Source organism: Chenopodium quinoa, unplaced genomic scaffold (assembly GCF_001683475.1).
Source record: "Chenopodium quinoa cultivar QQ74 unplaced genomic scaffold, ASM168347v1, whole genome shotgun sequence".
NCBI lineage: Eukaryota > Viridiplantae > Streptophyta > Magnoliopsida > Caryophyllales > Amaranthaceae > Chenopodium > Chenopodium quinoa.
The window spans coordinates 3,286,329-3,311,744 of NW_018743792.1; the positions used below are offsets into that span (position 1 = coordinate 3,286,329).

At 38.6% G+C, this 25,416-nt stretch overlaps 2 protein-coding genes across 3 annotated transcripts; both read right to left on the reverse strand.

The window, feature by feature from the left end:
• Positions 1–1,378: 1,378 nt before the first annotated feature.
• On the reverse strand, positions 1,379–8,656 carry LOC110685206 (tyrosine aminotransferase-like). 2 transcript variants are annotated; one of them, XR_002503960.1, is made up of 5 exons: positions 8,255–8,656; positions 3,078–3,176; positions 2,003–2,261; positions 1,794–1,922; positions 1,379–1,596 (listed from the first exon to the last, which is right to left on the reverse strand). XR_002503960.1 is itself a non-coding variant. In XM_021861689.1 (5 exons), exons 3-5 carry the CDS (start codon positions 2,186–2,188, stop codon positions 1,525–1,527), a joined length of 339 nt encoding a protein of 112 aa, XP_021717381.1. In that variant the 5' UTR covers positions 2,189–2,261; positions 3,078–3,176; positions 8,255–8,656; the 3' UTR covers positions 1,379–1,524. The 2 variants fall into 2 exon arrangements, 1 of the variants encoding a protein (XP_021717381.1); XM_021861689.1 differs by having other exon boundaries at positions 1,794–1,874.
• Positions 8,657–12,051: 3,395 nt separating this feature from the next.
• On the reverse strand, positions 12,052–15,401 carry LOC110685207 (indole-3-acetic acid-amido synthetase GH3.10). The gene is made up of 4 exons (XM_021861690.1): positions 14,897–15,401; positions 14,530–14,631; positions 13,332–14,161; positions 12,052–12,732 (listed from the first exon to the last, which is right to left on the reverse strand). The coding sequence occupies exons 1-4, from the start codon at positions 15,196–15,198 to the stop codon at positions 12,185–12,187; spliced, it is 1,782 nt and encodes a 593-aa protein (XP_021717382.1). The 5' UTR covers positions 15,199–15,401; the 3' UTR covers positions 12,052–12,184.
• Positions 15,402–25,416: the final 10,015 nt, after the last annotated feature.

The following is a 25,416-nucleotide window of genomic DNA, read 5'->3' on the forward strand; positions in this document are numbered from 1 at the left end:
GTTGGTGTATGCCATTAGGTGGTCTTCCGGGTTGGTGGTACCGTCGTAGGAACCAACCAACACATTTTTAACCTTGGCCGGCTGTGCCGCCTCGGTTATTTCCCAGGAGAAAGCCGAAGGCTGTTCCCCAAGGTTTAGCAGTCGGACCTGCCAGTCCATAGGCTGGACCTGGTAGGCCGCCTGACCCCCTAAGGGAGCCGACTGCATGAATGGAGATCCATATGAGGCGTATGGCTGTTGGGGCACATACGGAGCCTGCTGGATAACATGAGGGCCAGTACGTGCAGTCATGCTGCGTGACTGACTGCTGTGTCTCCAAATGCTTCATTGAAGCATTTCGGAAACTGTCTGAGTAGGTCGACGTTGAGGCCGACTGAGACATGCTCTAACTTCTCTTCTCCTGGATGAACAACCGGGCGTCAGAGAAAGTCTTCTTTGACCCATCCGGCTGTGTATGCCAGATGGCCTTCCGTTGCCCTGATTCAGGGAAACGAAGTTTTGAGAGGTCTCCGTCCCCTTGGGTTTGGGGTGCGGAGTAGGCACCCGGTCTTTGATTGGCTTCCTCCCGGAGGGAGAAGGCTTATTTGTCGACTGACCCTTGTTTAAGCCAGTTGACTTCTTGAGTATGTCATTAATTTCCCCCTTGAAACTAGTCATGAGATTCATGAGTTCGTCTCTGGTGACGGGGGCAGCACCCTCCGCCGCCTGGGGTTGTTCAGGGTGCTTGCCTCCTGGGTTGTTGGGACTAACTTTGTCTTGGCCCCGTTCCCTCTTTTCCTTGGAACGGGTGCGCCTAGAGCGGAATGACCCGTCAGGGACCATGTAGGTTTCGACATTGTTGTCGTCACGGCTGACTGCCCTCTGCATTCGGTAAAACATCAGATGTCATCTCAGTAGTACTCTCCCCACAGACGGCGCCAAATGTTTCGGGTGTTTTTGGTCCCTCGGGAGAGTTACAATACGAAGTATGCGCGCCTGACTTCTGTACTTGCAAAACCACGAAACTCCGGTTGGGTGGAGTTCCGCCTCTGACGATCAAGTTAGTATGATTACGGATGGGTAAACGTGCGGAAAGTAAATAGGTATTTCTCACTGCTTCAGAGAGATTCCGCAATTAATATTGCTCAGGTTTATTTGTATGTATTTATGAATGCCAATAAATGAGGATGATTCCTCTATTTATAGCAGATGAGAATCTGCTCCCCCATTGGGGGTTCAATGGCACGTGGCATCCTCTGATTGGATCCCCTTGGGCCTATACGAAGGTGACACATGTCAGGTCCTCATTGGACCACATGGCAGGGGTTATATTTAACCCAATCAAAATTGTTTTGCATTTTGTTACAAAATTCAATATATATATATATACACACATAAAAGAACCGATAACTCATTGCAAGTTCTGTTGATAATACATTAATAAAACAAATTATTCACTATGCAGCAAATTACATCAAGATTTATAAAGGAATCAACAATTTCTATTCCTTGCACTAAGCTTCTACCAAGTAGTGCTGAAAGAAACTAATCATGTTCCACTACAGCATTATAAACAGCATCCATGAGCTTCGTACAGCACATCTGTACCCTCAGAAACTGCACAAATCAGAGACATTATTATTCTCACATTAATGGACTAATTTGCCATCCTAGATTCATAAATAAAAGTAATTACTGGAAGATCAGAATTCCAAAAATATAATACTACATGAGAGTAGAAGATTCAATTCAAATTTGCCAATTAATAATGAAGAAGAAAGGTTTGCAACGAACAAGATAGAAGAGGAGACAACCTGAGATTTTTGCAGGAAGCCACTTGGATCATTTGTGACAAGCCAGCCAAGTCTCCAGCCAGGAACAAGCCACCTTTTAAGCTATCCAAATAGAATGTAATCTCTTAAGCTATCCAAATGTCTGATGATCTATAAGTTTACATGTATCACTTAAGTCATAGTAGGCAGTAGCACAAGAAAGCAATCACGTTTTAACCAAAAGTGCACACCTTCTGTAAATGTTGGCGAGTATAGACACTTCCGCTAGGATTTCCAGGATTAATTACGACAACAGCAACAGTATTGCTATCTGCTAGAGCTTCAACTGAGTCCATGTCAACTTCCCATCCTCTTTCTGGAAGATCATCATATTGCTGGACTTTAAGGCCTGTATATGTAGCAGCTGCATCATACATTGCGAAAGTTGGCCTGGGTAGTAGGATGTTTGAACAAGGAGTAGCCAGAGAAGTTATTGCCAAGTTTGATTGCCTGTTTGCAACCAGCAGTTAGGTGAATGTCATCAGCCTTCAATCCCACCCACTGACAGGACAAGTTTGTATTCAACATTTTTTGAATTTCAATAGTTCTCTTGATACATAAACTAGGTGCTCATGAGCTTCAATATTGTGCCCAATAGTAATGATTGAGGTCCCAAATATTGCACAAGTCTAGCTAGCTCACTAGTCACCATAAGAAAGGGTACGTCACAGAAAGGCAAGTTTTAACTTCAGGCAATTAACAAGCAAATGTTGAGATTAATATATGCAAGTATTCATTCATTCTACATCATCAACACCCAACAACCCCCATAAGACAGCTCAAAAGAAGCTAATCCGAGTGTAAAAAAAGACAGTCATGACACCAAATGAAAATACAGATCATTATGCAACAAATATGAGCTAGGAGTTACATAAGACAGTCATGACTATACGCAATAATACTACTTGTATATAAAATATACCAGTTACAAAAGGCATCTCAAGTAAACAATCCAATTTACATATTATCACATTAATACCAGAACAAAAATACAATAATTTAAAAATCTATCAGACAGAATTAGAGGAAGGAATCAAGATAAACCTTATCTTCTTCCCGAACATCTGAGTTAAAACAATGTAATAAACTAAATCCATAAACATATCTCAGTCCAAACTCTTCATTTAAAAACAGCTACTACTGGGTTCTATGGAGTTAGCCTATTAGAGAGATATGAAACAGTAACGGGTTCCGCTAAACGGTTCAATCAGATGCATGTTAACTATATCAACAATATGACAAATAATTATTGTAAAACTCACTCACTTTTTTCGGAATTGGGCTTGCTAGAATAGGCCCATGAGACACATAACCCCTTGAATTACCAAAATCAGCAGATGTATTCAAGATTCTTCGTTGGCAAACCTAAAATCAAACAGGAAAGACAAGTAAATATTACTTTAGTTAGAAGATGATTTCATACATTTTCAAGCAGCTAAAACAATAACAATAACTATACTAGATAAAATATAATGTATTCAATAACTAAACAAGTCAAGAAGTTATTACAAAAATTAATCACCTATGAAGAACTACTTCAGAAATCTATGGCTTCCAACTCCTTCAAAAGCACCAACTAATTCAAAAAAAGCAACCATCCATCAGCAAAGACTAGGATATTTCTTATCTTAACCAGTGTAAAAAATGCACTACTAAATAACAATATATATATATATATATATATATATATATATATATATATATTCTCCGGAATTTATGCTGGAGAGAGAGGCTGGGGGTGGTGTTTTTGATGGAAACCATGATTGATGCAACTGTTTTAGAAAAAATAAAAAGGCGTGGATATGAGCACAGTGTTTGTTTGAGTAGTGAGGGAAATTCAGGGGGATGGGGTTTTTGTGGAGGGATGTGAATGTGGCTACTATTTCCTTTTCGAAACACTATTATGCAGCGGATATCCTAATTAATGATGGTGATCCCGTATGGAGAGCAATTGGAATTTATGGGTGGCCGAAATAGGAGAATAAGCATAAGACTGGGGATATGATGCGGACTCTCAAAAATTCGTGTTCGATTCCTTGCATTATGTTTGGGGATTTCAATGAGATAGTGAGTATGAGGGAAAGGATGGTGGTGCTATAAGGAGAGAGTCTTTGATGGATGCTTTTAGGGAAACGATTGATGAGTGTGGATTAAGAGACTTGGGTTTTAAGGGCGACATGTTCACTTGGCAAAGGGGAAAAAATCCAGAGATACGGTGCGAGAAAGGCTGGATCGCTTTCTAGCAGACAATGATTGGTGTTTTTGCTATGAGACACCTTCATAGAGAAGAGTCGGATCATGCCCCGATTGTGCTTGATACGATTAATTACTACGAGAGAGGTAGGAAGAAAAAACTATTTCGTTTTGAGTCTTAATGGTTGTCTAGTGACAAGTGTGCTACGGTTGTGGCAAAGGCTTGGAAGGAGGGATGTGGGGCGGAAGCTCATATGCACATAGCTGGGTGTGCAACAGAATTGAGGAGATGGGCTGCAAAATCATTTGGTGAGACAAAGAAAAAAATCAGGTTGGTGGAGGAGGAGCTACGGGTGGCTAAGGGGGTCCGGTGGACGCTGCCATGCTTAGCAAATGTGAAAAGTTAGGGGAGTAGGGGGAATTAAGGACGAGGGAGGAGTCGTATTGGTTTGCTCCAATCACGTGTAAATGAGATGAGGGATGGCGACAAAAAGACGACCTATTTCCACCGCAAGGTGAGTGCAAGAAAGAAGAAGAATACAATTCATGGCTTACTCGACAAACATGAGAATTGGTGCGTTAATGAGGACGAGATCATTACGATTGTAGGGGACTACTTCTCTGATTTATTCACAACTAGCAGTCCGACTGATCTGGATGGCGCACTAGAGGGGTTGGAGCAACGAGTGTCGAGTGATATGAATGATGTGATGGAGAAGCAGCCGTGTAAGATGAAAATCAAGGAGGCACTATTTCAAATGCACCCAAATAAGGCACCCGGTATTGATGGTATGCATACTTTATTTTTTCAAAAAATTTGGCATATTGTCGGTCCTGATATTGTTGCTTTGGTGAAAAATTGGTGGAAAGGGGGCTTGAATATAGATGAGATTAATAGGACGTGCATTGTTTTGATTCCCAAATGTAATGACCCGAGAAATATGACAAAGTTTAGACCTATAAGTTGCTGCAATGTTATAATAAAATAATATCTAAGGTTTTGGCGAATAAATTAAAACCATTCCTTAATGATATTATCTCTGTTAATCAAAGTGCTTTTGTGCCGAGTAGATTGATAACGGACATTGCTTTAATTGCCTTTGAAATTTTCCATTCTATGAAGAGGAAGGGGGAGGGAAAGGATGGGTTGGTGGCTTTGAAGCTTGATATGAGTAAAGCGTATGATAGGGTGGAGTAGTGTTTTTTGGAGAGGGTTATGGAGAAGTTGGGGTTTAGTGTTAGATGGATTGAAAGAGTGATGAGTTGCATTCGGAGTGTGTCCCTTTCTTTTAAGGCGAATGGTGAAGTTGCAGGTTCCATTTTTCCTACTAGAGGGCTCCGGCAAGGTGATCCAATATCTCCGTACTTATTTTTGCTATGTGCTGATGCTTTCTCTACTCGGCTGTCAAAAGCAACTAGTGAGAAGAAAATTAATGGAGCAAAAATTTGTAACGGGGCACCAAGGGTATCTCACTTATTTTTTTTGCTGATGATAGTATCCTTTTTGTAAAAGCTAATCTGCGGGAATGTTCGATGATAGCTCATATAATCAATAAATATGAAAGAGCATCTAGAGGTGGCTTTTAGCAAATGTGTCTAAAGGGATAGGAGGCAATTGATTGTTGATACGCTTGGAATACGTGAAATTGACAGACATGAAAAATATTTGGGTTTACCAACCATTATTGGTAATTCTAAAAAAGCTATTTTTGCATGCCTTAAGGAGAGAATTTGGAAGAAATTAAATGGGTGGAAGGAAAGATTATTGTCGACGCCGGGGAAAGAGGTGCTAATTAAAGGAGTAGCGCAAGCGATCCCAACTTATATGATGAGTATTTTTAAAATTCCGGAAGGGGGCCTCATTGATGAAATTCATACATTGTTGAATAGATTTTGGTGGGGTTCAAGGGAAAACGAGAAGTAGTTACATTGGCAAAGTTGGAAAAGATTGTGTCTCCTGAAGGCAAAGGGGGGAATGGGGTTCCGTGACTTGAAATGCTTTAATCAACCTCTCTTGGCAAAGCAATGTTGGCGCTTACTTACAAATACCGGGTTGTTGCTCTACAAAATTCTCAAGGCGAGGTATTTTAAGAATTGTGATGTTATGGCAGCAAATAGAGGTCACGATCCTAGTTTCTCATGGCGGAGCATATGGGGAGCCAAGTACTTGCTGAGAGATGGGCTCGCTTGGAGGGTGGGGTGTGGAAATAACATCAAAGTGTGGTCTGATGGTTGGCTGCTAAAGGAGGGCACGATTGCTGTCCTATCTTGTCCACCTACGGTGAATGCTGATATGTTAGTGTATGAGCTATTGTCGGATGATAGAAAGGAGTGCAATGCAGCAAAAATTGAAGAAAACTATTTGACCCTGAGATAAAAGATAACATCCTGGCTATCCCCTTGCCACCACACCTATTGCCAATTCTCGGTATTGGTTCTTGTCGAAGAATGGGCTTTATTCGGTGAAAGCTGGATATTGGCTTGCGAAGATGGGAGCTAGAGATGTTGGTGATAATGCAAAGGAAGAGGAATTATGGAGGTCTATTTGGAGAGCTAGAGGTCCACCCAAGCTGCGGCATTTTCTATGGAACGCAGTGAAGGGTAACATGGCTGTCAAGGAGAGGCTTCGGCAAAGACATCTCACGCGTGATGCGTCTTGTTCTTTATGCGGAGTTGGAATCTATTGTGCATTCTCTGATTGATTGTGCGGTTGCAAAGGAGATATGGCAACATAGTGAGCACCGTGAGCACTTGATTGATGCGCCTCGTTCGAGTTTTGCTGACCACTTATGGCTTTGGCTTTGGCTTTGTAGAAAATTAAATGCAGAGGTGGTGTGCTTGATGGCAGGTTTAATGTGGGCTGCATGGAGGGGGAGAAACATGATTTTATTCCAAGATGAGAGGCCTGATTCGGTGATGCTAGCTGCTGGTTTCCTTAGGCTCGTAAGTGATAACAACTCGTATGCAGAGAAGGTTTCGACAGTTAATCCTGTTCATGGGATGCATAGAGGGGTAGCAAACTGGAGTTGCCCTGCTGTTGGTAGCGTTAAGGTCAATACCGATGCACATGTTCTTGCAGACTCGAGGTGTGGTCTTGGGCTGTGCTAAGAGACGCTGAAGGTCAGATTATTGCTGCTGCTGTGAAGAGTACGCCATGCACCACCCCTGAAATTGCTGAAGCAATGGCAGTAAGATTTGCTATAAATATTGCTTGGAGACTGGGATATAATAGGATTGAAGTGGAGAGTGATTCCTTGAATGTTATCAATGCGGTGAAGAATGTGACGCAAGGTTTAGCACCTATTTTTCTTGTTTACAATGATATTACGATAGGTAGCATGTTATTTGATGTCTGTAATTTTAAACATATTAAACGTTCATGTAACACGATTGCCCACTTGGGTGCAAGGTGGGAAACCGGTGATAGTTCTGAACTTGTACGTTTGGATTCGTTCCCCCAAAGCCTAACTACTTCGGCGGATCTTGATCTTAATTAATAAAATGGCATCGCTACCGTTTCCTCTATATATATATATATATATATATATATATATATATATATATATATATATGAATGATATACACACATATATAGGAAAATTTAGTTGGTAAAAGCTTCAATAATGGATACACTCAAGTAAAAAGATATTATCAAATTGCCTGAGAATTTATCAAATAAATACTGCAGTACTCAAAATTATAGAGCACCAATTGAATATATATACATGAAAATACTATATTATTCAAAAACCAGTTACTAAAAAGCTTAACTGTTGACAATAATAAACCAAAAAATTAACGAAAGTCTAAATTGAATAATATGATTATGAAAAATACTATCAAATTGACTGAAAAATTCGGAGAAAGTAGGGAGTAATAAATTTGGGAATCTTAAGCAAATTATTTTCTTACGAGTAAGTTGGGAGCTTTAAGAAACACACACTACAACAATCACCACACATCAAATAAAAAGCCAAATATAAAGGTAGGAGCAAATCAATTCAACAACAAAAACGCCCAAACCCCGAAATACAGGAAGCACCTACCTTGATCAAATGACAACTCAACCTTTAGCAAGAATAGCAAAAACTTGAAATGCATATACTCTATTAACAATTTTAAATTGTCTTTCAATTAAGCTTTAAATCTGAGTAAATTTCGAGTGGTAGCCTACTTAGATTTGACGAATTTCACAAATAATTAGGGTATTTTCAATTTAAACATAGATTTAGGGTTTTGCTTATGCATACCTTGATCGAATCGACGAAGTTTCCCAAGGAGTGAGAAAATGACCACTGATGCCTTGATTCACCATAAATGCTAGGTATTTGAGGGAGATCGAGTGAAAAAACACAGGAATTTGCACCTATGATAAGAGAAACAAAGAAATAAAGTAAGGAGATTTGAACGTGAATAAGAGAAGAAAAGAGGAACGAGTGAAGAGAGAAACAAAAGAGGTAGAGAAAGCGAAGCGTTAAACCTAAAATAAAAATATATTGCTCCGTTTTTTTTTTAACTGGAGCCTTTTCGATTTATTGCTTCGGTGGTGTTTTTTTGAAACCGGAGCCTTTTAGATTTGTTGCTCCGGTTTTTTAATTACATGGAGCCTTTTTACGGTAGTAAAAGACCTTTTTTCTACTTAGTGCAAAGACTAAGTGTATTAATTTGAGCTAATTAAACTAGTAGGAAGGATGTGAGGTAGAGAGAGGAACAACTAAAATACTACTTTAAACAATCAACAAAATATTAGGAAAAGGGGAATCTAATTACATTAATATAATCAACAACAAATTGCAATTAGATGATCACGATCTCAATTAAGAACAATCAACACACTCAACTCACTCCCATGCAATTAAGCATGCTAATTAACCTACTAAGCTAATTCACTCCCGTGCAACTAACCTAGCATAGGTATCGAAGAATCTAGACTCTCAATCAACTAACTTCCGCACAATTGATTGAAAGCACAATCAGAAACCTAGAATCAATTAGCTAAAAAGACTCTAAGCAATGTAAACATCATCCACACATAACAATCAAGAATCAATTGCATCCCAATCACAATCAATCATTCAATTCATCAACATAACATTCATCCATTTCTCTAGAACAAAATCTAAGCAATCATAATGAAGAAAAACATGGAAATCATGGTAAAACAAGAATTAAAACAAGAATCAAACAAGTAATCTAATTATCTACTCTAATTCAACAAAGAATTAAGCAAAAACAAGAATTAAAGAAAGCAATAAAGGTGAGAGAAAGTTAGAAATGCTCATTGAATAGTTGATAAGAGAATTTAAATAATTGCTTCTTCAAGCTCTCAATTCTCCATTAAAATCCCTAGCTTTCTCTCTCTAAAACTTTTCCTAATCTAGAGAGAGAAGCTCCTAATCTAAGCCTAATCCTGATTAGAGGAGAGAGAAAATGTGTAAAAATCTGCCCAAAAGTCCCCTAATAGGGTCGACCCCTATTTATAATACAAGAAGAAAAGGGAGAAAAACCGGAAATTAGGTGCGAAGAAAACCCAGAAGACCGTGCCCGCAGCCTAGAATGTCGCGCCCGCGGTGGCTGATGGAGAGGCCTCTCTCAAGGCGCGGCCAGCCATCTATAGGAATGAAGAAAAAACTGGAAAATGAATTATGCCGCGCCACAGCAGGTCTGCCGCACCACGGCAAGGACCACCGTTTCACGGAAGGTCTGCCGCACCACGGGATGGACCACCGTGCCACGGAAGTTGCTACTTGTGCTTGCTTGGTGCTTGTGCTGTGCGGAGGGTAGCTCGGGCACTGGTTCCAACCTTAAGTGCTGCAAATGCTCTACTTCTTAGATTCTTCTTGGCTTCAAGGCTTCTTCTATTGAATTTTTAGGCCTTCTCTTGGGTCATCAACATTGAGGAAAGTGCCAAGTACATATACAAATAGACCAAGAGAAAAAATAGTGAAAGATCACATAGAAAAGCACACAAATCAAGCTAGAAACCGAGCAACAAGCGCATTATTCATAACTAAGGCCTAAAAACATAAACTAAGACTTTATTAACTAAAACAAGACTAAAAGGACTAGAAATAACCAAGATAGACTAAAATAAACCTAAAACTAAGGGAGAAAACCACCCTAAAATGTGTCATAAATGACACTTATCAAGAGCATTTGTTTTTCTTTTAATTTCTTTTTTATGCTTTGTCTTGTTTGTTTGGTTTGCTAGAGTTATGGGTCAAACTCTTAGGAAACCCTTACGAGACCTCACTCGTCCTCATAGCCAACTTTGGAGTTTTAAGGGCTTGTTGTCACTAAAAACAACCGTGATTCCTACGACAGTGAGTTAGTGTACATTCTTTCCCATTCTTCTATTTTTTTTCTTTTGCTTCCAATAATTTCATCTTGTTCTCTTTTGCTCTAGCTTTGCTCGAGGACGAGCAAAGGTTTAGCTTGGGGCATTTGATGAGTGACATTTATGTCACTCTTAGGCTAGGTGTGTTCCCTATTTAGTTTGCGTGTTTTGCCTTTAGTCTTGAATAATGTGTGTTTTTGCTTATTTTTGCTTGATTTGCATGCCACTCCCTTTGATCTTTCATTTACCCTCTCCTTCGTCTCTTATTATATGTGATTAAAGCTCCTTTGATGTTTGTTGGTTGAGGCTAGTCTAATTTAAGTCTTTGATGAGGAAGCTTGAGGAAGATAAGAGGAAGCAAGAGGCAAATACGGAGAGGGCGCACCTGACTTGAGCGCGAGCACGCAAACAAAGCAAACAAGGTGGAAACGAGGCAGGAAGCCACCGCGTCCTTGAAGCGCCTCCACCGCAGGCGCGGCCCTGGCTGCTGCGAGCGCGACCCTGACATGGAGAAGGCGTGCAGATCGAGGTCCACGGCATCCTAAAATCAGTCCTAGAAAATATCGGGTGCGCAGGCCTATTGCGCGGGCACACTACTGCGGATTTTGACTAATTTTATTCGTTTTTAGTTCCTTTCTTCAAAAAACTATAAAAGGGGGCCGAGCCTCCTATTTTGAGAACCTTTTTCCAGATTTCATTTTTCTAGTTTTAGGAGAGCTTCTCTCTCTAGATTTAACTTAGGATTAGAATAGTTTAGAGAGAGAAAGTGAGGATTATTCAATGAGAGATTGAAGATGATGAAGATGCAAGAATGACAATTGTATTGGAAGCTTCAAACATCAATCAATGAGAAATTCTTACCTTCTCTTCTCTATTTTTATTTCTTTGTTTTGATTTTGCTTTGTTGATTGCTTGCTAATCATGCTTTTACTTAATAAATTTGTTGATTAGCTTGTTGATTGCCATGATTATGGAGTAATCTCTTTTGCTAAGGTTTTGAGGATGGTATAATTGAAGCTTGAGCATGTTTTAGCTACATAATTTGGTTTGATCATGATTAAAGTCTTTGTATGCTTGATGTTATTCAATTTGCTTGCAAAATGCATGTTGTTTGTGAATTGATGCTTGATGATGCGATAGCGGACCTTGCTAGATTCATTGTTGTTGATTGTGCGAAATTGTATCTTCTAATATATGATTCTAATGCGATAGCATAGAGGCTATGTTAGGAGAAACCTTTTGGCCTTGATATGTGGTTGGGTTGGACCTTAATTCGGCATTCAATTATACATAGTTTGTGATCATTCCTATTATATACCTATGCATGCTTGAGTGAAGCTTATACCTACCCATCTCCTTGGCGTTTTAGTATTTGTCTTAGTCTTGTATAGCCTTGTAGTGTTAGTCGTCGTTTCTTTCCCCTTTTTGGCCTGGTTTAGTTGTTGGTAATGGTTGTGGTGATTAGTTGTTCTCCGTGGATCGACCCTTGATTTACCACTAGACTTGTGTTTAGTGTTTAGGTTTAGGTTTATAAATTTGTGTTTGATTGAAGGTGTTTAGAATCCAACAACCTAAAATAACCCTCATCAATCATGCGCATGGTACACCCGTCTGTACGATTATTTCTGTACATTATCTAGGTTTTTTTTTTTTTTTTAAATTAGTATGTAAATGAAAGAAATTCGGCATCCAAAGAAAAAGTACATTAAGTAATGACATAAAACACTAAATCATTAATTTTTAACAAGATTCTTAACTAATTACAGATGAAAACTACACCAAAATATAAATAAACTTCTCTAGATCAAGTCATGTGAGTTATGCTTATTATCAACAATCTACTTCAATTTGGGCTAATTGAGTCATATGCTGTGCTAAAAAACCGTTTAACGGTACAATTATTCAAAATCTTGAGCAATTTCTGGTTACTAGTACACCTAGGTGTCTTAAACTGACTCAAAGCAGCCCCATTTCCTATGTAATACTCCAAAATTTTCTTAAAAGTTCCTCTTTCAACAATGCAAAGCTCTAATGGTCCTATAGAGTTGGTCTTCCTAGACACCACGTAACCGTGGTCGACGAAGGACTCATCCATCTTTTTGCAACACTCATGTAGCACTCGCTCCTCTGCTTCCCCCTTGATCTCCCAAAATATTACATAATGCCCCGGCGTGCTGGCCACATTGGCATGGCTCGTGAAGTCGATTAGCTCAGCCTGCTGACTCAGAATCTGAGACCCTGTCTCGACAACTATCTGCAGGTCTTTCTCTGTGTTCTTGTCTATGTTGACTGTCAGAATCAGCTTCCTCCTGCATATGAAGCTCAGTTTTGGGGTACCTTTTTGAAACCCAGATACTTGCACCACATCTCCTAATCTATACCTGTAAAGTCCTGCCAAAAGAAATTAAAAACGTTAATTAATTTCATATCTTAATCATTCTAATGTTAAATTAAGTGATGTATAATAAGGATGGATGGAACAATCAAATGCTATGATAAAGACATAAATGATGCAGCATTTTGGAATGTACCATATTTCTGGGGCTAAAAAGTGACTTATCAAAGTCAACACAAAATTAATGATTAATTATGCACTAATCTATCGACATATCTAATCCAATATGTCATAATTATTCCTTCTACAATGACACCCAAATAATAAACGTGACTAATCCTAAATTGTGGTTCCTAAAAGCAGTACGTAGATATATGGAACACGCATCATGCATTAGCTTTAGCCGCATTATAGCTACCACACAACTGTGTAGAACAAGGTACACGGCCATGTACATCACACGGCCGTGTAGCATTCCATTAGGTACACGGCTAGCATCATATTGTTGTACACCAAGTCATCAACACGCAAATGGAGAGCAAACTTCTCCGATTGCATTACTAATTCCAACAATAGGAATATCATATGAGTACAATATTAATGAATCAAAATAAAATATTTAACTTAGTAACATATAGCTAGATAACGTATGTACCTGTAAACGTAGTTAGGACTATCTCATAGTCTTGACCAACCTTGACCTTAGATAGTGGAACAGGTTCATCTTCAATGAAGTCATCAAAAGCAGATGACTTTCCGTCTTCATACCTTCGATTTCTTTGAAGAGGTATGAACTCGAAGTAGGAGAACGTAGGCACGACTGCATAGGTGACATTCTCAGGAGGGGAAGAAGGATCAATATTCACCCCAATCCAACTTTCAGTAGACCCATAATCTGCACTTATTAAGGGCAGATTTCCTGCATAATGTCTTAATTTCTTAAGGTAAGGCTGCATTGATCCTGTCATTATAGAATAAACATACTTCGCATTTGGCCATAACTTCGGTATTAAGCCAGACCAACTCTCCTTCTCTAGTTCCTCGCATAATGCTCTAATTGTCAAGGCCAAACACGGGTTTGGGTACAAACTCTGTAAGACAGATTCACGGACAGAGGGAATCGTAATTCTTGAGCTAAGTTTACCTTCTCTGATGTCTCTGCATAGCTCATTCCATAATTCTTCTAATGTTTCGAGTGCTTGTACTATGCTGAAGACAAATGTCGACGTGATAAACTCAATTTTACTGCTAACGAAAAGGCCGAGGAGGAGGTGGCAGTACGTTGTTTGTGCATAGTCTCCACTAGAAATCACTTCTAGAGGACTGCAAGTGTAGCACTTGGTCTTTTCCTGCTTCAGCTTGAATTCTTTGCTGTTGAAGTAGTGAGTTGTAGCAGTTCCTGCAGTAAGGCCTCCCTTTGTCTTGAATTGCTTGCTGCCGTAAATGAACTCTAGGATCCTTCCTCCAGCTTTTGTTGGATAAACTCTGAAATTGAGTAAGCAAACAAATATTGTAAGAAATTATAATTCATTTTTGAGATCATTATATTAAAGTAAAATATTTCTTATTAGTAGCTTAATTTCGGATGTCAATAATAACAGTCTAAGTAATATTTCCTTCATCATGAAATTAAAGTACTCCGTGATAGAGTATAGTGTCATGTTGAATTGATAAGAGTAATCAAAACCAGTAATGTGTTAATCAAATCTAAATGAAAGGTATATCATATCGATACACTAAAAACGAAGTTTTGGACAAGATACTATGTTTGCACAAATTTATAAGGCGGCTTTTTTCCCATTTAAATTTTCTTGATTGGAATAGTTGATGATTGTAAGAAAAAGAACTCAAACCTTGATCTAAAAGCCGCTGCCAATCTAAATGTCTGAAGAGTAGTGTGAGCACTGTGTTGAGTAAAAGGTACGTACTTTTGCCTTCCTTCAGTGGTACCAGAGCTAAAATCATTCAAATTATTTATCATACTACATTAATTATATAAAATCAACGTATGAAAAAACAAAAATAAAAAAAAAAAATAAATAAATAAAAAATAAAAAAAATTCTAATTGTTTGAAATTTGAGACTGCACTTAAACCATTCAACATTACAAAAGGTTGATATTGATAATGTATATATCGAGATGAATCTAATACAATGTCAAGAGTGCAAACAAGTAAATACCATAGTAAAAAGGGAATATAGAAAGAAGGGGGATTTTACCTTAAAGAGAAGTGAGTTATAGGGTGTTGAGTGAGAAGTGGAGAGGTATCTCCATCAGCAATCTTGTAAATATAAGGCTCAATATCTACATGACTCGAAAGCGGGACTAACTTAGTAAACATCTTTTCCAAAGTACATGCATCCATCTCTCGAATATTCGTGACGCCCCCTAACCACTTGCTTAGATACTCAACACCATAATTGTCCTCAAGAATCTGTCGAAGTGTTTCTTGTTGCACTGATGTTGCATTGTCGGATATCTCGTTAAACCAGTCGATTATTTCGTAATCCTCGACACCCATTGCTGGTTTAACTTCCTACAAATTGTGATCAACATAAAAAGACGATGACATTTTATGCATAAATAACAATAATAATAACAATACAATTGAAAAAGTAAGCAAGTATAATATAGGAATATTCTGTTACATATGAATTTTAGTGAATATTAAGGACCATCTATCTTATCTAAATAACTCTGACAACATTGGAGGACCCTGTAACGAAGGTGATAGTATGTAGGTTCATATGCTAGGTAAGAGTACGAAGGCATGTAAACCACATATAAAGGTAAGTGAAAGACTTGATTAAGACAGATGTTATGTGACGGCCATCGTAGACAAGTTGTTCAAGGGACCAAGATTTAAATCAGCCTTTATCACAGGTTGTCATATATACTTGGTTATGTAATGTTATATCCACTTTTGACATTTATGGGGAATTGCAATAATTATCGGCAAATCTTGGATATCTATGATTAATACTACCTTTGTTTCATATTACTCGCAATAAAGAGGTACTATTTGTGAGACATAAAATAATCTTTTGTTTTTAAATACTTGCTCTACTTTTCATTTCTGGCCGTTTTTAAATACTTGCTCTATTTCCTTATTTGGAAAGCCTTTACAATATAAAATTTATTTCTCTCACATAGTGGACCAAACATAAATCATATTTTATTAATTTTATATTCTTTCTTTTCCAATTCTCTCAACTACTTTTGTTTTTTATAAGTTTTTATTCTTTCACCTACCCCACTACCTCTATATTTTATTACTTTATCTAATTTCTCCTTAAACTCCCGCACATGGAGAAATAGAACAAGTATAAAAACGGAGGGAGTATTTATTTATTGCAAGTAATATGAAATGGAGGTAGTGTAACGGTCAATGATTGTCAAAAGAAAAAAAAAAAAAAAAAAAAAAAGGCATTCAAATTTTTTATAAAAATACAAGTTTATCACTATGATAAACAAATTATGGAGAAAATTTAAGTTAATCTGCTCGATAAACAAAATATGTTTATCAAATGCTAAAAGTGTAAATAAATCAACTTTTTGTTAAAAAGAGGCCCCTTAATAGTTGATTTGTTTATAATCTATCATGCCATGATGACTAGAAAATGGGTCCCACAATAGTTGATTTATTTACAATTATGTCATGATGACTAGACAAAATTGTTGATTTATTTACATTTTTGCCAATTCATAAACGATTTTAACTGGGGCTTCCTCCAAATTATGTCTATATAATGGCAAAAATGTAAATAAATCAACAATAATTTTTTTATTAAAAATGGGCCCCTTGCTATTTTTTCATATAATTGTAGAATTATCATGGTGACTGAGCAATATTGTTAATTTATTTACTATTTTGTCACTTGATAAACAAGTTTTATTTATCAAAGTGATAAACTGGGACCTCCTCCAAAGTTTTGAAATTATAATACAAATGAGTGAGGGAAAATAATACACCAACTCTAATATGTGGTTGGCCACACCGTGTGGCCAGCTATCATGGGGGTTACTTTATTAGTGTAATAGGGGTTATATTATTCGGTCAGTGTTATAGGGGTTTCTTCGTCAGTGTTAAATGGGTCTCAGTCAGTGTTATAGGTGTTACTTTTTTCTTTTACAATTGGTCACATGGTGTGGCCACTCGCACATATAACGCGCACATGTATTTATTCCAATTTATAAAGTGATTAGGGTGGCAAACGCACTGCGATGCGCGCGCAATAGCTAACTATGCCAGGAGAGCTCTTCAATTGTTGGCAATATGAATGAGGAAAATTTGACAAATATTTTACGGTATAATTGTCCACACATTACTATTCTTAAGAGTTAAAAAAAAAAACAATTAACATCAATGAGGGTAAATAACTAAATAAGCAAATAAATATTTAGAGGGTATATTTTTCCAAACACTATTTACAAGAGTTAAATCATCAAATTACACGAGGAAAAGTTTAGAGGCAATTAACATCATATCAATTAGGGTTTATAGGTAAACAAACATATTAATGGTATAAATGTTTGCACACTATTCTTAAGAGTTTTTTAAAAAAGCAATTAACATTAATGAGGGTAAATTGGCAAATAAACATTTTAGATGGTGTATTTGTCCAAACTAGAAGGGTCCAAGCCAAAGGAGCAAGCTAATTATGGTACTTGGATGATTGTCCAAAGATCTTCAAGAAAGAATGTTTATAGTGTTAAGAAAGATGCTCATGTTCAGAGTAACTAGCAAAAGGTCCGTGTGAAAGGAATGGTGTCATTTGAACAAGTGTATTATTCCAGTAGATGGTTCGAAATTAATTATAGGACTAATTAATAAGTGAAGTCAACTAATCGAAATGCCTAGTTGGAGGCCGCTTCCTATCAGTGAGATTAAAATAAATAATCTCACAGCTTGCTCTTGACTGAACTTAATGGGTCTTACACAAGCACAAAATCAAACCGTAAAGACGGATTAGGCCGAAAGGCCCAAATATGTCAATAAATACATTGTAGACTAAAACATTGGTATTTAAGCTTGGAGCGTCAGAACCAACTGTTAAACATTAAGTCAATCCAAAAAATCAACTAACGAGGAAAAACATAAAGCGAAACAACGTGCTTAGCGCATATTCTTAGCACGAGGCCTTGTTGCGGCATGCATATGGGGGCAAGGACAAACTGCTATGCATTGGCTGCTAGGCTTGTTGATGCAAGCCTATGCTAGCCAAGCTAGCAGCACCAGCAGCCCAGCATGTTGTTCGCCTTATGTGTAGGCTGGCTAGTAGGCTACCCTAAGGTAGCAGCCCTACTGCTAGCACCATGCAGGCAGCATGGCAGCTAGCACAAGGCCGTGCTCACTTGTGGCCTGTGCTTGGGCTGGCAAGCTGCCATCACGACTAGCCTTGGGGAGCAAGGCTGCTAGCTAAGCGTGCCTTGCTGGCCATGGCTGGGCAGTTGTTCTTGCTGCCTAAGGTGAGATGGGATGCCCTAGCTTGCTCTCCAAGAACTTGGGTGGTCCTCCTCACCCACCCACCTTGGTTGGCCTTCACTTGTCGCTTGATTATTGGTTTGCTAATTAATTTACATTTAGAATTAAATTAATTAGGTTTTCCCTACCTAGGGTTTTGCATTTAATGGATGATCCTCCTTTATAATTACTCCATCGTTTAGGAGAACTTATTATAGGAATTGGATTCTTAGATCTCAATTTAAAGTGAGAACCTAGAGTCTAAATATTCTTGAGTGTCCTTTTGACGTTTTAAGCTAACATTTATTGACCCAGGTTTGATTATGCGGGGTGGACTATGTTGGAGAGATTGCGGGTGCGATTCTCTTGCTTTGTCCGAGTTGAAGCACGTGTCAAAGGTATATTCTTTATACTTTTATGTGTTTCTTTAATCGTTAGAATTTATACATGGGTCAGGGGACGGGTTTTAGGTTTCGCACGTTAATTAGATTAGCGTAAAAATGAAGCGTAGTACGAGTGGACTAAGTAAGGAGTTAGGGTCTAGGTTCGAAGTGCTTCAGTTAGAGGAAGGTGCAGAGCAAGATCATATGGATTTACTGAGAAATCAAACTAGAGAAGAGGTAAAAGAGAATCGGGTGATTGAAGGCTCATTGCCTAATGTAAGCACATTTAATTTAGGTGGGGATCAGGATATGGAAATTTTGAACATTAGCCAATGAACTATTTCCTTAGATAAAGATGGACAGAATATTTTGGGAAGTTGTGTACTAAGGAAAATATATCTTTATTTCAAAAAAAAGATATAGTTAACCGGTAAAGAATCCCTTTATCTCCTACTTTTCAAGATCATGTGCCTAATGTTAACTGTTTGATCAAGCGAAATTCTAATAGTTACCTTCTCAAAAGTTCTTTTCCTTATTCGAGACCCTTGTATTTTGGGGAAAAAAATTATTTTGAAGTTGCAACCTCAACCCCTTTGGTTTTGAGGAATCTAGAGGGTGTGGAGAGTAATCCTTGTCTAAATTTTGATTGTGGTGTTAATGGAGTATCCCTATGTGCCAATAACCCTAAAAACTCGAATTCCATCGTATGAGATGTTCATCGATTACTAGATGCAGGGTCCCACGCTAGTGTCATGCCATCAATTAGTGAACAAAGCTCTAATCCTAGTGAGTTCATTCTTGCCACCGGATCATAATCCCTCTGGAGATGATGGCTTCATTTCAAATTTCGTACAAAATGGAGGGTCCTATGAAAATTTTAAGGGAGATGTATCTTTTCCTCCTACCTAATGTTCCTTTGAACATTTATGATTGGTTTCCCTTTTTTCCACAATTTAACATGTCTATAAAAATTTTGATATGGAATTTTCAGGGTGTTAGTAATAAATGAACTCTTATTAGAGAGTTAGTGCGTTTTAATAAACTACGATACTTGTTCTTGTGGAGACCCATGTTAGTGGGGGTCAAGCTTAAAAAAATTGTGACAAAATTGGATTTTCTGGTCAAACTCAAGTTGAGGCTTAAGGTTTTGTAGGGGGAATTAGGCTTTCTTGGAGACTGAAGAAGTTTATGTGAATACATATGATAGTCACATGCAGCATTTGCCTGTTGAAATTCAAAAGCTTGTAGAAGATCCTTGGCTCTTTTCAGCTGTGTATGTGAGCCCTGATGGTTCAATTTGTAAGGAGATATGGAGAAAGCTTGAGAGAATTAAAGGGAATTGGGAGACTTTAATGAAACGTCTAGCCTTAGTTAGAGAAATGGGGCAGGAGGTTCTAAGATGGTTAGTCATTGTAGAGCTTTTGCAGATTGGATTGAGGGCAATGATTTTATTATTTTGGGGTGTTCGAGTTCGGAGCATATGTGGTTTAGAAGTAATTCCCCGGATACTTTCAATTCTGCGCGTTTGAATAGAGTCTTGGTTAATGACTCTTGGAGGCTTCGGTTTGATAATGATGCTCTTAGTAATCTGCCGAAATCTATGAGTGATCATTGTCCAATTTTAATTAATACTAATGGCTTTGCACCTATCCCTGCATCTTTGAAATCGTTCTGTTCTAAGGTTGCTTTGATGAGCCACGAAAAAATAGAGGAGTTTTTACAAAATTACTGGGATAATAATGCCCCGTTTATTCCTTTCTATACAAAAATTAGTTGTTTTCTTGGGAAACTGAAATAGAGAGGTTTTTCATTACATTTTTCTTAAGACGTTAGAGCTATTGGCCAGGCTAGATTCTCGAGGGCATTCAAAGGCAACTTTCTGATGGTCGTGATCGTCACTTGATAAAATTGGAAGCCACTTTGCGATGAGAGATGTATGATGTGCTTGCTTAAGAGGAGTTTTTATGGTTACAAAAATCTCGGGTGGATGCAATTAGTGAAAGGAATGGTGTCCTTCGAGCAAGTGTATTATTCTGATAGAGGGTTGGAAATTAATTAGGAAAGCTAATTATTCAGTAAAGTTATGTGATTGGAATGCCTAGCTGGTGGTTGCTTTTGATCAGTAAGATTAATGTATAATTAATCTTACAGCTTGCTCTTGACTGAACCCTATGGGTCACACCCAATTGTGTAACTGAACAAAGACGATGAATTAATCCGAAGGATTAAATAAGTCGATAATAATTTTACGAACTCACACGTCGAATCCCGAGCTTAGAGCGTCGAAGCCGAGCGTCGAATGTCAAGTTGATTCAAGGAATCAACGAGACAAGAAATAAAGTCAAACAACAAATCAAAGCGTAAAGGTTCTAGCCTTGTAATGGCCTAGCCATGCGAGGGCTAGGCGAGCTAGGCTAGCAAGGCTGCTAGCCATGTGTGTGCCTTCGCCGCAAGCCCAGCAGCCACGCATGTGTGCTGGCTAAGCGAGTTGGCCGAGCACACAAGCTAGAAGCGCTAGCCCCGCAAGCATGCGTAATGGCATGCTAGCAAAGCTAGCATCAGCCCCCAAGGGCTATCCAGCCCCGCAAGCAAGGCAAACAGCCAGCAAGGCTTGCTAGGCCTTGCGCGGGATGGAAGCGCTAGCGCACTAGCAGACACATTGCTGCGAGGCTTGCTGGTGCAGGATTGCTGATGTGTAGGCCGGCTAGCAGGCCCATCCAAGGCACCAGGCGCTAGCAAGGCATCCTGCCAGCTGACGCTCTTCTATTTGGTCCGATTGGTAGGAGAGGTTTGCTTAGGGAGCAAGGGGAGTTGTGGTCCTTCCTTTGTGGTCCTCACCTACCGTCTCTCTCCATTTGCCACTTGTTTGCTAATTGATTTATGTAATTAATTTAATTTAGAATTAAATTGATTGCTTATTATCTTATTTTATCAACTCTCCCACAAGGAAAGATGATTGTGTATTATTCCAATAGAAGGTTCAGAATTGTTAGAAAGCTAATTATTCAGTAAGGTCAAGTGATCGGAATGCCTAGCTGGAGGCCGCTTCCGATCAGTAATATTAATGTATAATTAATATTACAGCTTAATCTTGACTGAACCCTTCGGGTCACACCCTATCGAGTAACCGAACCAAAACGATGAATAAATCCGAAGCATTAAATGAGTCATTAGAGTATTACGAACATAGACGTCGGATATCGAGCTTAGAGCATCAAAATCGAGCGTCGTATGTCGAGTCGAATTTAGGATTCGACGAGACAAGAAATCAAGCAAACAACAAGTTAAAGCTAAGCCATAGCTTTGCATTGGCCTAGCCATGCGAAGGCTAGGCTAGCATAGGATACCAACCGCTAAGCATGCCTGTGCTGCAAGCTAAGCATGCATACGCGTGCTAGGCTTGCTGGTCGAGCATGCTTGCAGGGCTGGTGCGCCTGACCACACGCAAGCTAGCACCAGCACGCACTAAACCATCGCTGGGCTAGCAGGGGCCTAGCAGCAGCACCATGCCGAACCAATCTAGAAGCATGCGCATGCTAAGCATCGCAAGCTAGCAGTTGGCGTGCTAGCATGCTGGTGCCTCGTACTCAGCAGCCCAAAAGCTTCGTAGCAGGTAGGCGCTTCTTAGCATTAGCAACGCAGCAGCAACAGCAGCCCGTATAGCGTGCGTGGCATGCTGGCTGTGCGTGGGCATATGCGGGCTGGCTGGCAGGCCTAGCCATGGCGCTGGGTGCTAGCGAGGTTGCCTTGGATGCCAAGGTAAGCCACCAGCTAGCACTTGCGTGTGGTTGGATTATGCGTGTGGGAGCTTGTGTGTGTGTGGGTTTGCTTGGGGAGAAAGGGGAGGGTGGTCCCCCCCCCCTTTGTGGTCCTCACCTAAACCCTTGCTCACCACTTGACACTTGTTGTTTGTTGATTCATTTGCATTTCAATTTTATTTTTGAATTAAATTAAATTGAATAAAATGCAATTTTACCAAGTCTCCCACATTGATGGGAGATTGGAATTCAAGGGCTCCCTTCCCTTTAAATGCCAATCATTTGGCATTGGGAAGGGTCACTTAGCTGTGAACTTTAAGGGATCTCCAAGAAAAGAAAACCTTTGTTCTAATACTCTAAGTTCTCTTAGTCTAGCCCCGACTAAGCTTCGGGGTACGGGCCATTCGGGTCGCGTCTCGAGGGTGAGAGCCATGGGAGGCTTGCGCATTTGCGGAGCTTTACGCTTTCAAGTTCGAGCTCTAAAAGGAGCAAAGCACGCATCAAGGGTATGATCATCTTTCTCTCTCTCTCTCTCTTTGTTAATTAATTATGTGAATGTTAATTAATATGCATGTTTAGTTAATTTAATTTGTGTGCGGATTTTGGGAGGGTTTCATTTCGCGTAGTGTTGGACACTACAAAACCTAACAGTGGTATCAGAGCAGCGCTCATTTAATTATTGTAACTAATAATTAATTAAGGTGATTTAAATGGATTTAAATTTCTGGTTTTGCTTTCTAATTAGATTAGAAGCTCTTTTTTAATTAGTTTTAATCTCGTATTAATACTAATTTTGGCTAAAGAACCCAGATTTTGACCTAAAAGTAGTGAATTTGGGGTGGAATCGATGTTCTAAATCAGTTTTGACCCTTTTTAGCACTATCCAAAAGAAAAAATCCACCCAGAAACATATCTTTTTAGGGATTTTTTGTTCTTGACAAAAAATTTTAAATCTTTAAACCTTGATTAATTATATCATGTTAATGTTAGATTATGTTTATGGTTACACCATTAATCTACTACAATAATAACCCTTATTAAGCATGTTTATGAAATCATATTTGGTGCTTAATTTGGTGAGTTCATTTTTCACATAAACTTGCAATTTTGCATTTTTGCAAATTAATTGCTTCAAGTGTGAATTTTTATGGTGAATTTGTAATTTTAAAGTCCCTAAAAATGTTAAAGATCCAATCTTTAATTGTTTGTTTTTTAGGTTGGAACTTAACTTTCTAGATTCCATGTTGAACTAATTTTGATTTATCATTTTGAGTTGAATAAAGTCTCAAAAGTTAAAAACTTGTGATTGAAATTTAATTAATCTTCATATTGGAAGATGTAATTTTTCAAGTTTACACAAGTTAGTGTTGGAAATTTTTCATTAGATGATTGTGTTTATTTTTCCAACCCCTTTAATTTTTGTCAAATCTCATTATTAATTTATGTTTGGTTAAATTAATTGTGATAATAGCCCTCAATTTTTGTAGCATCAAGTTGAGCCAAAAATAATTAAAAGAATGGTTCTTGAATTAATTTTGGTTTGTGCACTAAAAATTGAATTTATTTAAGTTGGACTTATATTATTTTCATTTTTGCTCAATATTTATTCTAAAATTAATTTATGTCACACAAAAATGGGGATTTTTGCTCAATATTGGTTCTAAAATTAATTTATATCACACAAAAATGAGGATAAAATCCCGAGGCACAAGTATGCAAAATGAGGCACGAAACCCCAAGCATCTCTCTCGGCCAGCCGGGCTGCTTGCGCAGCCCGCATTTGGCTGTCGAGGATGCGAGAAGGTGCATCGTTGGTGCGCTACTAGTGCATGTGTGCGAGCAGCCTTGGTGCGCTGCGTGGTGTGAGAATGGTGTTGTTGCGTGGGCTACGGCTTGCAGCTGCTAGGCAGCATGCACCTTGCACAAGAGCAAGCCTTTGAGGCCCTCACTTGTGTGCGCAAGCATGTTGGTGTGGCCAGCATAACGCACTTGGTGCGATGCTGTTAGCCACATGCACATGCTTGGCGCAACAAGAGGATGTGCGAGGGGCAGCGACCACGCAAGGCTGCCGAGCCTCGTGCCTAGCAAACCAAGCCTCGTTGCTTGGTGCTAGATACTCGGGCATCGAAGGGCTATGCGATTTTGCGATTTTGCGATTTTTGCCGTTTTAATTATTTATTTAATTATTTTAATTAAAATAATTTGGAAAAATTTGTGTAGACGGATTAATAATTAATTGGATTAATTTTAATTAAGTTGGATGCGGAATTTAGTTGGAGCTTCATTAATTTCTTCAGATAATTTTATTGTGTTTAATCACATAATCGGTTAACAACTTTGACTAGTTTTAATTAAGCGCGTTAATTGGATTAACCACCTAAGGTAGTTACTAGTTTGTGCGTGTTATGCATTGTTACTTGTTTTACGGTGTAAAATTCATGGGCCATTCACATATAGTGAATGGATGAATGGAATGAATATTCTATCACAGGTTTTATGAAAATGGCAACTACTGGGGCTCGATTAGGATAGTAAATATGGACTGCGTTCCGTTATGTATTTTTGTAAATCCAAATATGGTTTGCGTACCGCTGCGTATTTTTGTACCTTAATATTTAGATTAGTCATAGTCATAATTACCAGTAGTTGCATTATTAATGGCGATGTCTCAAAGATGGTGATTCTTAGAAGACGAGGCCACGATGATGTGATGAAAACCCTTGAAGACTTGAAGACTCGAGGGGTCATGCTAGTTGCCAAATTTATCTTGAATTATGCTTTATATATATATATTTTGCTTATATAATTGCGATGTTAGATGCATGTTTAGGATTTGGTGTTGTGATGATTAGTTTCGTTCACTTAAATCAACCAACATAGAAACCCTAAGTCCCAAAGAAAATTGAGTTAAATTTTCCATTCCAAAATGACACTTACGGAACTAATGAGAATAGTAATAGGTTGTGCCAAAGTAAATCATTACTACTTTCCTAGGGAAGTAAGGTATGTTGGTGGGCTTGCTAAAGCAAGGCATCGCATACGCGTTAGTTTTGGTTAGACTCAACGATATCAGTGAGGAGTCCTTAGATGTCATGGCAATGGAGATAAAATATCAAGAAAGCATTAAATGCGAC

Bases quoted from the DNA above. Each gene is read 5' to 3' on its own strand.
- LOC110685206 (XM_021861689.1), bottom strand. From the start codon at position 2,188: ATGTATGATGCAGCTGCTACATATACAGGCCTTAAAGTCCAGCAATAT. The intron at 1,875-2,002 runs GTGTGCACTTTT...CTATTTGGATAG, and splicing joins CTCGCCAACATTTACAGAAG to CTTAAAAGGTGGCTTGTTCC. The intron at 1,597-1,793 runs GTTGTCTCCTCT...TGATTTGTGCAG, and splicing joins GCTTCCTGCAAAAATCTCAG to TTTCTGAGGGTACAGATGTG.
- LOC110685207 (XM_021861690.1), bottom strand. From the start codon at position 15,198: ATGGGTGTCGAGGATTACGAAATAATCGACTGGTTTAACGAGATATCC. The intron at 14,162-14,529 runs GTTTGAGTTCTT...ACTCAATTTCAG, and splicing joins GCAGCGGCTTTTAGATCAAG to AGTTTATCCAACAAAAGCTG. The intron at 12,733-13,331 runs GTACATACGTTA...TTCTTTTGGCAG, and splicing joins AGTCCTAACTACGTTTACAG to GACTTTACAGGTATAGATTA.